At 47.3% G+C, this 14,196-nt stretch overlaps 1 protein-coding gene across 2 annotated transcripts; it reads left to right on the plus strand.

Moving 5' to 3' along the window:
* Positions 1–21: 21 nt before the first annotated feature.
* On the plus strand, positions 22–12,123 carry Coq9 (coenzyme Q9). 2 transcript variants are annotated; one of them, XM_042689965.1, is made up of 9 exons: positions 22–116; positions 3,275–3,452; positions 4,321–4,456; positions 7,618–7,760; positions 8,018–8,102; positions 9,009–9,113; positions 10,636–10,791; positions 11,110–11,163; positions 11,524–12,123. In XM_042689965.1, exons 1-9 carry the CDS (start codon positions 47–49, stop codon positions 11,557–11,559), a joined length of 963 nt encoding a protein of 320 aa, XP_042545899.1. In that variant the 5' UTR covers positions 22–46; the 3' UTR covers positions 11,560–12,123. The 2 variants fall into 2 exon arrangements, with proteins under 2 accessions (XP_042545899.1, XP_042545901.1); XM_042689967.1 differs by having other exon boundaries at positions 3,287–3,452.
* Positions 12,124–14,196: the final 2,073 nt, after the last annotated feature.

Below are 14,196 nucleotides of genomic sequence, written 5' to 3' on the forward strand. Positions count from 1 at the left end.
CTGCCCGTCGCGTCAGGGAGCGTCAGCGTACGTGCCCGCTTCCAAGATGGCGGCAGCGGTGTCTGGCGTGCTGGGCCGGGCGGGCTGGAGGCTCCTGCAGCTGCGGTGCCTACCCGGTGAGGGGGCGGCCGAGCTCGGGAGCGGGGAACGTATGCCGGGAGGGGCGCGAGGTCGACCGAGGCTGGGTGCGGGGCGGAAGAGGCCCCGGTGGCGGCGGCCCGCGGGCAAGGTGAAGTGAAGGGCATCGGTGTGGAACAGCTGGCATCGCAAGCCGTTCCTGCGGCCGGCTTTGCTGTCTGCGCGCGGGCAGTGCGGGGCGGGGGCGCGGGGCGAGGCCTGTGAACGGGGTCTCGGTGAGGAGCCGGACATCCAAGGTCACCGAGCCCCTGGGTCGCGGAACCCGCAGTCTTGGCCCCATTCTCACCCAGGGACCGTGGCAGCTCACGCCCGGGCGGCCAGGTCTATTGTTTTCCCGCAGCGTCACTCACTCGGCAACATTAGTGTGCCACTATTGGGGCCCTATGTCTAGTTTGTTGGTTTTTGACAGAACGGGGATTTGAACTCAGGCCCGCAGCTTCCAGCACTTGAGCCAAGTCCCCAACCCATTTCCACTTGAGTTATTTTTCAGATAGGGTCTCGCCAGAGTCTTTTTGTTCCAGGAGGCCACGGGCCGCAATCGTCTTACTTTCCTTCCCACTTACACCTCTCGCCTCCTACTAGGGGTCACAGGCCCCCGGCTTCTTTGTTAAGATGGGGTTTGGTCCCCATAGGCTGGCCTGGACCCCTGTCCTATAGGCATAAGCCACCGTGCTCTCTCCAGCCCTGCTGTGTTTTAATTTCTGCATCTGGCTATCCAGATTAAAGAGAGAACTGTACATTATTATAAATTAAAAACACCATCTTCCGCAAATACACTGTAATAATATGTGGACTCGTATATGAACGTCATTCTCTTGCATTTCAACTCCAATTTTCTCATGAAATGCACGGGTTTTGTGGTCATACTTTGAGATATCTCCTCCACTTTTTCTTTACATATACCAAGATATACAGGTTGCTCTTATAATGCTGTTCTGTTTTATTGATTTGTGTATATATGTATTTTTTGTGGTCCTGGAGTTTGAACTCCAGATCTCTGCTTGTCTGGCAGGTGGTCTACTACTTAATCCATGCTCCGGGATCTTACAAAAATCATTGTTCCTAGTCAGCACTAGTGGCTCACCCCTGTAATCCTAGCTGAAATCTGAAGATCAAGGTTCAAAGCCAGCTTGGGCAGGAAAGTCTGAGACTTATCTCCTATTAACCACTAAAAAACTGAAAGTGGATCTGTGACTCAAAGTTAGAGCACTAGCCTTGAGCAAAACAACCTGCTCAGGGATAGTGCCTAGGTCCTGAGTTCAAGCCCCATTACACACACACACACACACACACACACACACACACACACACACACACACACACACACACACACACACACACACACACACACACACACACACAGTTCCTGAGTTATTCTATATACTTCGTGTGTTGTCTTGTGTTTGTTCTTTGAGGCAGTGTCTCACTATATGTCACCCATGCTAGCCTAAAACTGCCTATGTAGCCAGAGTTGGCCACATATTCATGAATCTCCTAATTGTGGAGTTACCATACTAGGGTCTATTTATTTTTTAATGGAGTACCTTTTTTTGTTGTGTTTACAAAGAATTCCAGAATAAATATATTTAGTAGAAGTAGACCTAGTAGATCCACTCTTAAGTATTTACCCAAAAGCAATGAAAGCATATGTCTACAAAAACATGTACAAGGATGGGAATGTGGCTTAGTGGTAGAATGCTTGCCTAGCATGCATAAAGCCCTGGGTTCGATTCCTCAGTACCACACAAACAGAAAAAGCCGGAAGTGGCGCTGTGGCTCAAGTGGTAGAGTACTAGCTAGCCTTGAACAAAAAGAAGTTCAGGAACTGTGCCCAGGCCCTGAGTTCAAGCCCCAGGATTGGCAAAAAAAAAAGTACAAATACAATCATAGCATCTTATTTATCATGGCTAAACATTGAACAGCAAGTACTGTCAACAAAAATAGTATTGTTTTTTAATGGAATACTACAGGGCAACAAAAACTAAAGCTGTGACAGATCAAGACAGACAATAGTTAAAATGGTAAGGATGGATTTCATTCACTGTTGCAGTAAGGTGTCCAGTTGAAGAAGGAACTGGTTAGGTAGCCAGGTACCAGTGGCTCATAACTGTAATCCTAGCTACTCAGGAGGCTGAGATCTGAAGATCCAGGTTTGAAGCCAGCCAGGGCAGAAAACTCCCTGTGAGACTCTTATCTCTAATTAACCACTCAAAAGCCAGAAGTAGAGCTATGGCTCAGTATTAGAGCACTAGCCTTGAGCAGAAGAGCTCAGGGATAGCTGAATTCAAGCCCCACAACTGACCACCAACAACAAAAAGCCAGCTTTGGTAGGGCATAACTGATCTGGCTAAGGCATGAGAATCCTGAGTTTAAGGCCAGCCTAAGGGGCATAATGAGACCCCGTCTCAAAATAATAACAATCCCAAATGATGGAAAGGATAATGTTGATCAAGATGCATTTCACTTGTAAACTGACATGTTGAATTCAACTCCTCCTTATACCTCTGTTCTTATAAGTATGTGACATTTTCTACTCCTTGGGCTTCACATTCTCCTTGAGCAAGTGCAGATTATTATCCTAAATTGGTGGATTTCCAAATCTGCACGTTGAGAGAATGGTTTGCCCAATTCCACATAGTTGGCAATCATCAAAATAGGCCACGAGACAAAATAGACCAAGAGGCTAGATTGTTCTTTTATTCTTTGGTTCACCACTCTTGCTGCCATATCTGCCTTAAGGTTTCTGTGTAGGACCCAACACTTGGTTGAGTGTTCCAGAGGAGCCTCTGTCTTCTTTCCCATTGGTCTTTAAATTAGTTAATTAACTTAAAATGGGGTTGGTTGTGGGGCTTGAACTCAGGGCCTGGGCACTGCCCCTGAGCTTTTTCGCTCAAGGCTAGCACTCTACCACTTTGAGTTACAGCACTAGTTCCAATTTTCTGGTTGTTAATTGGAGATAAGAGCCTCATGGACTTTCCTGCCTTCGCTGGCTTTAAACCATAATCCTCAGATCTCAGCCTCCCGAGCAGCTAGGATTATAGCCATGAGCCACCAGTTCCCAGGATACCCTCCCCATTGTAATGCCGTCCTCTGGGTCTCAAAGGGTCTCCTCTGGTGTCTCTGACTGACAACATAGTTTATGTTTCAGTGTCCCGCTGCCGACAACCTCTGGTGCCACGGGCCTTCCATGCTTCTGTGAGGCTCAAGTCTTCAGAAGAGCAGAAGCAGCAGCCTTCCTCCTCCTATTCTCAGCAGCATTCTGAGACACAGGGGGCAGGAAGACCTGATTCAGAGTCTCCTCATCCACCCCCCAGGTAGGCACCTGGACTCCAGAGCAACCATTTCTGCCACTTTGCATGCTCGGTGTGTCTGTTTCCCAGCAGTTCTCTCTTCACCCCTCCTCATCTTTCCTCCTTCCTAAGGCTGTTGGAAAGGTACCTTTGTTTTTAATATTCTGAACTATCCCAGCAATATACCCAAGTTCACAAAAATAAAGCAGAATTACCTAAAATCACACTCGCAGAAAACTTGGCTAACATTTTTGCCTCTTTGATGTTTCTGTAAACATATTTCATACTTATCTGTGTATATAATAAATGCTTAATGACACTCAACACTGTTCCAGAACCTGTTTTTTCACTCAGTAGTACATATGAGAAAGATTTGCACATTTAAATTGGTGTTACACAGGTGGGGTCAACTTAACCTTTCAGAAAGGTATTAATTCAGATTTCCATTAGGTTTAGTTGTTTGTTTGTTTTTTTATTAATCTTGCCACTGGAAATTGAATGCTGATGTGTGTAAGTAGAATATTCATTTTTCTGGTTTCCTAATTAAAGTTTTTTATTTCAACAAATATTTTCTTAGTTCAAACCCTAGTACTTTTAGAAAAAAATTAACAAGTATATTTTGAGGATCTGCTCTGTGCCCTGGTAGGCAGTTACAATTTGGGACAGCCCAGGTAAAGCCTCTGTGCTAAGCTGTAAACTACAGCCCAGATGTGTGGCCCATTGTCTTCATATCATAAGTGCTCAGTCACAGCATGCCTTCCCTGATGCCAGAGGGGGAGGTCACTAGACTTCCACCTCCTGCCATTACCACATCACATTGGCATAGAAGAGAGGCAGGGCTCTGGCCTCTGGTGGGCACACCAGAAGTGAGGTGGGCTGTCTGATGTCCCAGGTACACAGAGCAGAGCGGAGAGGAGGAGGAGGACTATGAGAGTGAGGACCAGCTGCAGCACCGCATCCTGACAGCAGCCCTGGAGTTCGTACCCATCCATGGCTGGACCGCAGAGGCCATTGCCGAAGGAGCCAAGGTGTGTATTGATGAGGGAAGGGCTGCCTGGAGTCGTAGGAGGCTGAAGGCCTCATGCATTCTTATAGCCTAGTCAACGCCCCACATAGCTACAGGATTGTCTAGGATTTTTTTTTTTCTTTCTCCCCATTATTATGGAATAGATCTTTTTTGGAGGAGGAGGGGTATTGAGACAGGTTCTTACTATGTAGCCCAGGCTGGCCTCAGACTCATGAATGGGCAGTACAGGTATGTACCACCTGCCCAGCCTGTTTCTAAATTATTGTGCCGTGGAGTTGGTTCTTGAGAGTCATGTTCTAAGAACACCTATTAGGCAAGAATTGTCTGTGATCAAAATTGCCATATTTTGATTCTGAAATGCCATTGTTTATAAGCGGCTCTATATTTATTTATTTTTTATTTTTTATTTATTATTATTATTATTTTGCCGGTCATGGGGCCTGAACTCTGGGCCTGGGTGCTGTCCCTCAGCTCTTCAGCTCAAGGCTAGCACTCTACCACTGGAGCCACAGCACCACTTCTGGCTTTTTCTGTTTATGTGGTGCTGAGGAATCGAACCCAGGGCCTCATGCTTGCAAGGCATGCACTCTACCGCTGAGCTACCTTCCCAGCCCCAAGAGGCTCTATATTTAAAAAGAACAAAACTTTTGGCTGGGCACCAGTAGCTCATACCTGTAATTCTAGCTACTCAGGAGGCCGAGATCTGAGGATCACGGTTCAAAGCCAGCCCGGGCAGGAAAGTCCATGAGATTCTTATCTCCAATTAACCACCAGAAAACCAGAAGTGGCACTGTGGCTTAAGTATTAGAGTGCTCGCCTTGAGCTGAAGAGCTCAGGCCCACAGTTCAAGCCTCATAACCAACAACAACAGCAAAATAAGAACTTTAGTCATTTAAAACAGGGTCTCAGTACTAGCTCAGACTAGCCTTGAGTGTGAAGTTTTCCTGCCTCTGCCTCTCAAATACTGTGATTAGAAGTATGCACCATATGGGCTGGGAAGGTGGCTCAGTGGTAGAGTGCTTGCCTTGCATGCATGAGGCCCTGGGTTCGATTCCTCAGCACCATATAAGCAAAAAGCAAAAAAAAAAAAAAAAAAAAGAAGTATGCACCATATGTCCAGCTGGAGCCACTTTTTTTTTTTTTTTTTTTTTTGCCAGTCCTGGGGCTTGAACTCAGGGCCTGGGCACTGTCCCCGAGCTTCTTTTGCTCAAGTCTAGCACATACCACTTGAGCCATAAGCACCACTTCCAGCCTTTTCTGTTTATGTGGTACTGAGGAATCGAACCCAGGGCTTCATGCATGCTAGGCAAGCACTCTACCATTAAGCTACATTCCCAGTCTCTAGAGCAACTATTTTTTAATTGTTATTTATTTTTGTCAGTCGTGGGGCTTGAACTCAGGGACTGGGTACTGTCCCTGGGCTCTTTGTATTCAAAGCTAGCTAGTACTCTACCACTTGGAGCCATAGCACTGCTTCCAGTTTTCTGATTTAACCAGAGATAACAGTCTCACAGGCTTGTTGCTCAGGCTGACTTTGAACCTCAGTCCTCAGAAACTAAGCCTCCTAAGTGGCTAGGATTACAGGTGTGAGACACTGGTGCCCAGCTTGAGCCACTATTTTAATGCATCAATAAAAAAGAAAAATGCTGCCCATTAAGGTATGAGGTGTGATGAATTTTCTGAATTTTACTGGTCTGTGTATATGTGTTTGTGTGTGCTTGCATGTGCTGCGACTGGGGCTTGAACTCAAGATCGCAAGCTCTCAGCTCAGATTTATGCTCAGGTTAACTCAGGTTAACTTCAAACCACCATCCTCAAATCTCAGCCTCCTGAGTTGCTAGGATTACAGGCATGGGCCACCAGCTCCTAGTTCATACTGGGAAATGTGTGTGTGTGTGTGTGTGTGTGTGTGTGTCTTAGTGTCTCAAGAATTTTGGATTTATTTCTCTCCACAAGTTACTGTTATTCTGTTTTAGAAGAGACTACTGTTACAGAGTAAGCAATCAGCTCCCATGTAGGCCACAGTGTGGAGTTGCCCTGTAAGAAGTTCTTGAAGATAGACTGAGGAAATTACAGTCTTGTCTCCCATCCCAACCTGCTGCTGGCACTTTAGACCATGGGCCAGCTTGTGCTTCACTTCAATTTCACAGTCGCTTGTCTTTTCACTACCCCACAAGGGAAGTCATGTGAGTGGGATGTGTAAACTTTCACACCACGGCTCACTGCAAATTGAAAGGATGGGTTTGATCCTCAGTACCACCAAAAGAAAAAAAAAACATCTAGGATACATCAAAGATACTACCATCAGCTTTTTTTTTGTTATTGTTGGTTGTAGGGCTTGAACTCAGGGCCTAGGCACTGTCTCTGAGCCTCTTTGTGCTCAAAGATAGTGCTCTACCACTTGAACCATAGTACCACTTCAAGTTTTTGAGTGTTAATTGGAGATGAGAGTCTCATGGGGACTTTTCTGCTCAGGCTGGCTTCAAACCATGATTCTCAGATCTCAGCCTCCTAAGTAGCTAGGATCAGGTGTGAGCTACCAGTGCCTGGCTCAGCTTTTTGATGTTTTAATATTTTGCTCATTATTTATTGAGCAAATAATATACATGCACTGTTCCAGGTCCACCAAAAAAGAGAGAGAAAGAGAAAGGCAGAGATGGGCAGGCCTCATTTCCAAGAGATCAGGTAGAGAGAATGGTTCAGGAAAGGGCTTGTGGGTGCTTCCCCTAGCCCTGTAGTATTAGTTGGGGATCTAGGTGCAAGTGCCACACCTTAACTCTTAACTGATCTGTGCAAGAAAAGGAGTGTTTTAACTCATTCAGTGACAAGTGTCTTAACAGCTCTGGTAGTGTTCTGAGGCTGTGCTTCCAGAACCATCTCCCCACAATGCTCTGCTTCCTTGTCCAGGCTTCCTTTTCAGAGGGGTTTTTATGCAAAACTAAAACTTACAGGACACTGGAAAGAAAGCATTAGGTCCTGTCCTGTGCGCATTCTGAGCCAGTGGTTAACTCACCTTCCATGTACCAAAGGCTGATGGGGTGTGAGAGATTGGTGGTCTGAAGAGTGAGGGTTCCACTGTAGAGTAGTCCCCTGTGATGAACAAAGCCAGACAGGAAGCAACTGCTTTACCAGGCCCCACTGCCCTGTGTCTGCCTTCTGTAGTCCCTGGGACTCTCCAGTGCAGCAGCCAGCATGTTCGGGAACGATGGCAGCGAGCTGATTCTGCACTTTGTGACCCAGTGCAATGCCCGGCTTGCCCGAGTGCTAGAAGAGGAGCAGAAGCTGGTACAACTGGGCCAGGCAGAGTAAGTCCTGTGGTATTATGTCTCAGGGGGCAGCAAGGACTTTCTAGGGTCCCTGAATCTAGCAGCTGTCCCCAGGAGCCAAATCAAGCAGAGCCAAAAGAGTGATTACCAACCTTGCTTCTCAGATGGTTCTGAAGCCCAACAGCCAGTCCTGACAGATTTCTTCAGGATGACCTTCTCCCTGGGCTGATATGCAGTGTAGCCCCAAGTCCCTGCCTTTGATCCAGAGACACACTGTTTTCTTTTCCCTCTTCCAGGAAGAGGAAGACAGACCAGTTCCTGAGGGATGCAGTGGAAACCAGACTGAGAATGCTGATCCCGTACATTGAGCACTGGCCCCGGGTAGAGACCACTTCCAGGCCCCAAAGCAACAGAAATAGTAGCATTTCTCATTCTCAGCACCTGCCACTCAGAGGACCTTACGCTGCTGGGAAGTTAGCTCGTACTCCATAGACCCAGGAAAGCTCTGTACACTCAGGAGGTTGGGAGCCCCAGAGAGAGCAACACTGAACCCTCTGGGTCTCAGTGCTTTGATGTGAGTGGCCTGGGGGTGACCCCAGGCCTTCCACAGGAAGAATGAAGGAGGTTAGTATAGTAAGAGGTTTCAATTGGCCACCCTTACCTCAATAATAGCCCTATTGTGTTCCAGATCTCAGGAACTGGGACTGCTTGTCATATTGCCGGCACAGTACTTGGAGAAGGCATGCTCATTCCAAGGACTGCTGCCCTTTTTCTGAAGCTTCTTTTTCCCTCGCTCAAAGCCTGTCAGTGTGGGCCATTCTCTAAGTTGTAAAATACAGAGTCAAAAAGCACATCAGAAATGATGTGTCATTGGTCCAGCTGGAAGACTACTGAGTGTGTAATGTCAGGTGTCCACCATTCCAGCCCTGTGGCCTGCCTAGCCCAGGCCTGGGTATGAAGCCAGGACAGTTGTGTACCTGGGTTTAATCCCTAGCAGCACATTATTGGGCCCTTGCTGTTGTCCTGATTCAGCACAGCCTTCTGGGCAGCTTCCAGGCCAGGCCAGGGCCCTCTGAACAGCTCTGTGAGTCACAGCAGTGGATTCAAGAGTTAAAATGGCCAGGCCTTGTCCAGGCAGAGCAGGAGGGCCTCTGACTGATGCTATCACTAGTGTGAGCTGAAGGAAACAAATCAACTACAGCTGTCTCCATACACTCTGCAAGCCTACTGTGTGCTTGTTACCTGTTACCTGTGTGCGGTACCTGTCCCTCTATCCTCTCTCCACAGGCCCTCAGCATCCTCCTGCTCCCTCACAACATCCCGCCCAGCCTGAATCTGCTCACCAGCATGGTGGATGACATGTGGCACTACGCTGGGGACCAGTCTACGGATGTGAGTGTTGCCTGCAGGCCCACAGGACCCCCAGGACGGCTTGGGTGAAACATTTTTCCAGAAAGCCACTGTGAAATGGCTTTTATCAGAAACCTTTGCAGGAGCCTGCGGTGTCATTCCCATCCGAGCTGTGAGGAAGGCCCCGCCTTGGCCAGAGTAGGCTCTAGGTACTTAGAGACCAGCACAGAGCATCAACTTGTGATTGCTTTTTTTTTTTTTTTTTTTTGGGTCCGGTCGTGGGGCCTGAACTCTGGGCCTGGGCGCTGTCCCTCAGCTCTTCAGCTCAAAGCTAACGCTCTACCACTTGAGCCACAGCGCCACTTCTGGCTTTTTTCTTTTTTCTTATGTGGTGCTGAGGAATCAAACCCAGGGCCTCATGCATGCAAGGCAAGCACTCTACCACTGAGCCACCTTCCCAGCCCTTGGATTGCTTTTTATAACCATTTTTCCCCTCAATCTTCTAAGATGGAAATTCTGCAGAATTCCTCAGTGTCTGTCTTTGCTGAAACTGATTTTTTGGGGGGTTACAGGAGGTGCCATGAAGGTACCCATTGCTTTAAAAAGAAACTCCCTTCTCCCACTCATCTTGGCCTGCTTTCCTGGAGATCAGTAAGCTCCTTCAAACAGGCACCAGGAAAGATATGACTTGTTAATGTTACCATATTACTGGTGGGAAATTAAAAAACCAAGTATACTTTCCTAAAGGAAATTAAAAGGTAGTTCTTTGTAGGATTAGGAGAGGAGGCACACTGATAGTCCCAGCACACTTAGAACAAAGTGCTTTAATAAACTTCCTCAGTGTGAGATCTTAAGGAAACAAAATTAGAAAGCAGAGAAATGAAAGGAATAAAACAAGCAGACAAGCCACTCCTCTGAAGAGTAGTTTGCCAGGACTGGCAGAAGTCACCAGGGACTTGAACTCTCAGTTCTGCCCAGGTGTTATGCCCTGCTTCTAACCCTACCTCAGGCCCCACTCTACTGGCAAGCTCACTAAGGCTTGGTCATAATTGGATTCAGGTATCTAAAGACAGTTCTTCACTAGCAGTTCCGGAGTGGAGGGACTGCTTCCTGGCACATAATTCAGGCCCACTCACACAACTAGAAAGGGTTACACACAAGCAGTTCACTTTTTTTTTTGGTGCTACTAGGGCTTGAAATCAGGTTCTCCTACTTGCTGGTTAAGTGCTCTAGCATTTAAGTCATGCTTCCAGCCATTTGTTTATGTTTATTTCTTTATTTTTATTTTAGACAGGGTCTTTCAGTGTAGTGTAGGCTGGCCTTGAGCTGCTATTATAGGCATGCATCATTCAGCCGAGTTTTAGTTTTAAACTTCATAGGCAATGCTGATGCCTAGATAAGTTGAGGACAGTAATGTTATTCAGAGGGCCACATGGATCTGTGACGGAAAGAAAACATCACAAGGGATCCTCAGAGTCCCCAAGATGTTGGGTGGGAATTACCCAGAATTCTCTAGACCCACAGAGCAGTGGTCAGCCCTCATCCTTGGTGGGTGTCTCTACAGTTTAACTGGTATACTCGTCGTGCTGTGCTGGCTGGCATCTACAACACAACAGAGCTGGTGATGATGCAGGACTCATCCCCAGACTTCGAGGACACTTGGCGCTTCCTGGAAAACCGGATTAATGATGCCATGAACATGGGCCACACTGCCAAGCAGGTAGTTGGGGGCCAGCGGTTTGGGAACTCTCTTCAGTCAGCTCCCCTGTCTCTCAGGCACACAACTGGTCACCTAGTTGTTCCTGTGCTCCCTGTTGGCCTCAGCCTACAGTCTAGGGGCCTTCCCAAGAAGGCTGGCTGTTGCTTTCTGAAGGGTCATGCTTTGCCCAGGTGTGACTATTGTCCATAGGCTCCTCCCCCATCCATTGGGTCATCTAGATTCCACTTTTCTGGACTCATGGGCTTTCTCGCTGTCCATCTGCACCACCTTTGGTTTCATCTTGGGGACTCAGGGAAACCTCACTCACATTCCTTCTAGGTAAAGTCCACTGGAGAGGCACTGGTTCAAGGACTCATGGGTGCAGCAGTGACGGTGAGTACTGCCCACCCATCTATCACCCCACTCAGGCCCAGTGCCATTTCTAGCATGCATCACTGACTCCACAGAGTTTGTAACCTTCAACTGAAAGCTGATAATAAGACAGACACCGACAAGGGGAGGGAGGGGAAGGGAGGGGGAAAAAAAATAAGACAGACACCGATTTAGCTGCAGTCTTGATCCCAAATGCCTACTTCTTTTCATTACTGGTGTCAGGGAACAACATTGACTCCAGGGCCCTGGTGTGTCCAGAACCTCTCTTAGCCATGCCTGCCTCCATGAAAACCCCAGTCTTACCCTCTGAAGACCCTGAGGTGAGGCTTCACACGCTCTCTGTTACCATTCTTGTACCAGCTCAAGAACCTAACAGGTCTGAACCAGCGCCGGTGAAAGGTTAGATGTCAGCCTGAGTTCCTGGAAGAAAATAAGCAGCTAGATTTAAAGAGCTTTGATAAGTAAGTATCCATGGAACCAGATGTTCATGAAAACACACTGAAGGACTCTGGAGTCACTCCACAGCCACTAGGAAACCACCAGGCACCTGACACATCTCTGGCCTGGAACTGGGCCACTTCTTCTGTTCCTTCTACTCATCTGGTCTTGTGAAGCCTGAGGGATGCTCTCTTCTGAGCACTCAAGCCACAGAAACAGCACCTCCCTCACGGTCTTACCTTGATCATGTCTTAGTCTTACAAGTAGTTGGTGGGGCAACCAGGCACCAGGTCCAAAGCCACCACAAGGTGGCAGTCCATCCCCAGCAGAGCATAGGCTTGGGTGCACACAAGTTCCTTGCTATTGTCCTGAGATGCTACACCTGCGGATCCCCTTAGAAAGCTGCCTCGCCTGAGGTGGGTGCCTGCTGGGTGGACAGTGATGCATTGTGGGATTGTTACTGTATTTAGAATATGTACAATGAATGAATCTGTAAAAAATAATAAATATATTTGAAGCAGTTTCCTGTTGTAGTTTCTCAGAGGTGAGGAATACCTAGCCTCTGAGCTGTATAAGGTCCACAAATCATACGTGACAGAACAGACACATACGCTTCTCATTATCTGGCCTTGGCCATCTGCCTTGAGCTCTGGTCCTGGTGCTGCCAAACCTACAGGAATAAAGGCAACTAGATTTTCCAGCCAACCAAGTGATGGTAGCAGGGTCTTTCCCAGTCTGTTAGCTCCTGTGTGTGTGTGTGTGTGTGTGTGTGTGTGTGTGTGTGCGCGCGCGCGCGCACATGCGTGCTAGTATCATACTCTTGAACTCTGGGCCATGTGCTCTCACTTGGCTTTTTCTTTCAAAGCTGATGCTCTATTACTTGCACCACACCTCCACTTCCATCATGATTCTTTCTTCAGCTTTAATGATTTTTGTCAGCCTTTACCCTACCTGGCCCCACTCTGGACCTCTGCATCTCTGTCTTCTGCATTGCTGTCTGCCTAAGTCAGCAAAATCACCCTGGGCAAGTCAGGAGTTAATCAGAGCTCAGGTTTCTTCATGTGGTCTTTCCACTGACATGTGCCTCTAAGCCCTGTGAAGTTCCTGCAGTAGTTAGTCCATTCCATTGCCATCTCCTTTGTCCTTCATAGCACCCTTCTTACAGTCAGCAGAGTAAGTTGTTAGTACTGAGAGGCATGGGTGGAGCAAGGGCCCCTCTGAGCACTTACTCTAGTCAGGAAGAGATGTCACTCCTTGCTCCAGCAAACTCTTCATTCTCTGGTGACTTTTCTGCCCCCCAAACGTAGTTTCTGCTATGTTCTACTTAAAGGCTGCTTTCCTGTGGGTAAACAGCTACCACTTTTTGAAGCCCATTTAAGCCTGTCTAGTCTATTTAAGGGACTGGGGTAATTCTTAAAAATGTTCATGTTTAACCTATGTGACAGCACACACTGCTAGGCACTAGGAATGGAGAGATGAGCTCCCACCCTCCACAACTCCATAGCACTGTAGATGAAGCCTCAAAGAGCACTTTGATCTTTTCCTGTGGTGTATAGCTGTACATCGTCCAGATGAGGGTGAAATGGAAAAGGGATGTGTGTCTTATCAAAGCATACTTTACTAAAATGGACATGAATTCCATAGATGAACTTTTTTGTGGTATTAGGATTTGATTTCAGAGCCTCAATGAGCTTGCTAGATTGGCTGGCTGCTCTATCAGTTAAGCCATGCCTCCTGTGTGGCTTTTTGCTAGGTATTGTGGAGATGGAGTCTAGAAAACTTTTCTGCCTAAGCCGGCTTGGAATGGTGATCCTCTGGATCTCCTGAATAGTTAGCATTATTATAGACATGACTGTCTGCCATGTTTACTTCATTTAAAGAAACAGAAAAGCAAAGTTCCTGGGGCTCACAGCTTAAATCCTAACAACTCAGGACATTGAGATCTGAGGATCTCAGTTTGAAGCCAGCCTGGGCAGGAAAGTCAGACTCTCTCTCCAACAAACAACTCAAAAGCCAAAAGTGGAGCTCTGCCTCAATCCGTACAGCACCAGCAAAAAAGCTCAGCTCAGGTATAGTGTCCAGGCAGAGTTCCAACCCAAGACCAGCACCAAAAAAAAAGTTCATTATATTCCTACATGTGTATTAAGCGGGTCTGTATTTAAAACCAATGTAATTAGTTTTATCTTTTGCTATTACAAACAGTACCGGCACGAACATGCATCTGTATGTATCTTTTTTTTTTTTTTGTCGGTCGTGGGGCTTGAACTCTGGGCCTGGGCCCTGTCCCTCAGCTCTTCAGCTCAAGGCGAGCGCTCTACCACTTGAGCTACAGCGCCACTTCCGGTTTTGTGGTGGTTTATTGGAGATAAGAGTCTCACGGTCTCTCCTGCCCGGGCTGGCTTTGAACCATGATCCTCAGATCTCAGCCTCCTGAGTAGCTAGGATTACAGGCTTGAGCCACCAGAGCCCGGCCATCTGTATGTATCTTTCTTTACAACTGTAAGTGCTTCAGCCAGTGGAGTACGGTTTACCACTTTACCTTCCAACATGGTGGAACCTGATACATTTTGAAGCCTATGGGATTAGAAAACTCTG

The sequence above is a fragment of the Dipodomys spectabilis genome, unplaced genomic scaffold, assembly GCF_019054845.1.
Source record: "Dipodomys spectabilis isolate Male_0828 unplaced genomic scaffold, ASM1905484v1 ptg000130l, whole genome shotgun sequence".
In the NCBI taxonomy this organism is placed as follows: domain Eukaryota; kingdom Metazoa; phylum Chordata; class Mammalia; order Rodentia; family Heteromyidae; genus Dipodomys; species Dipodomys spectabilis.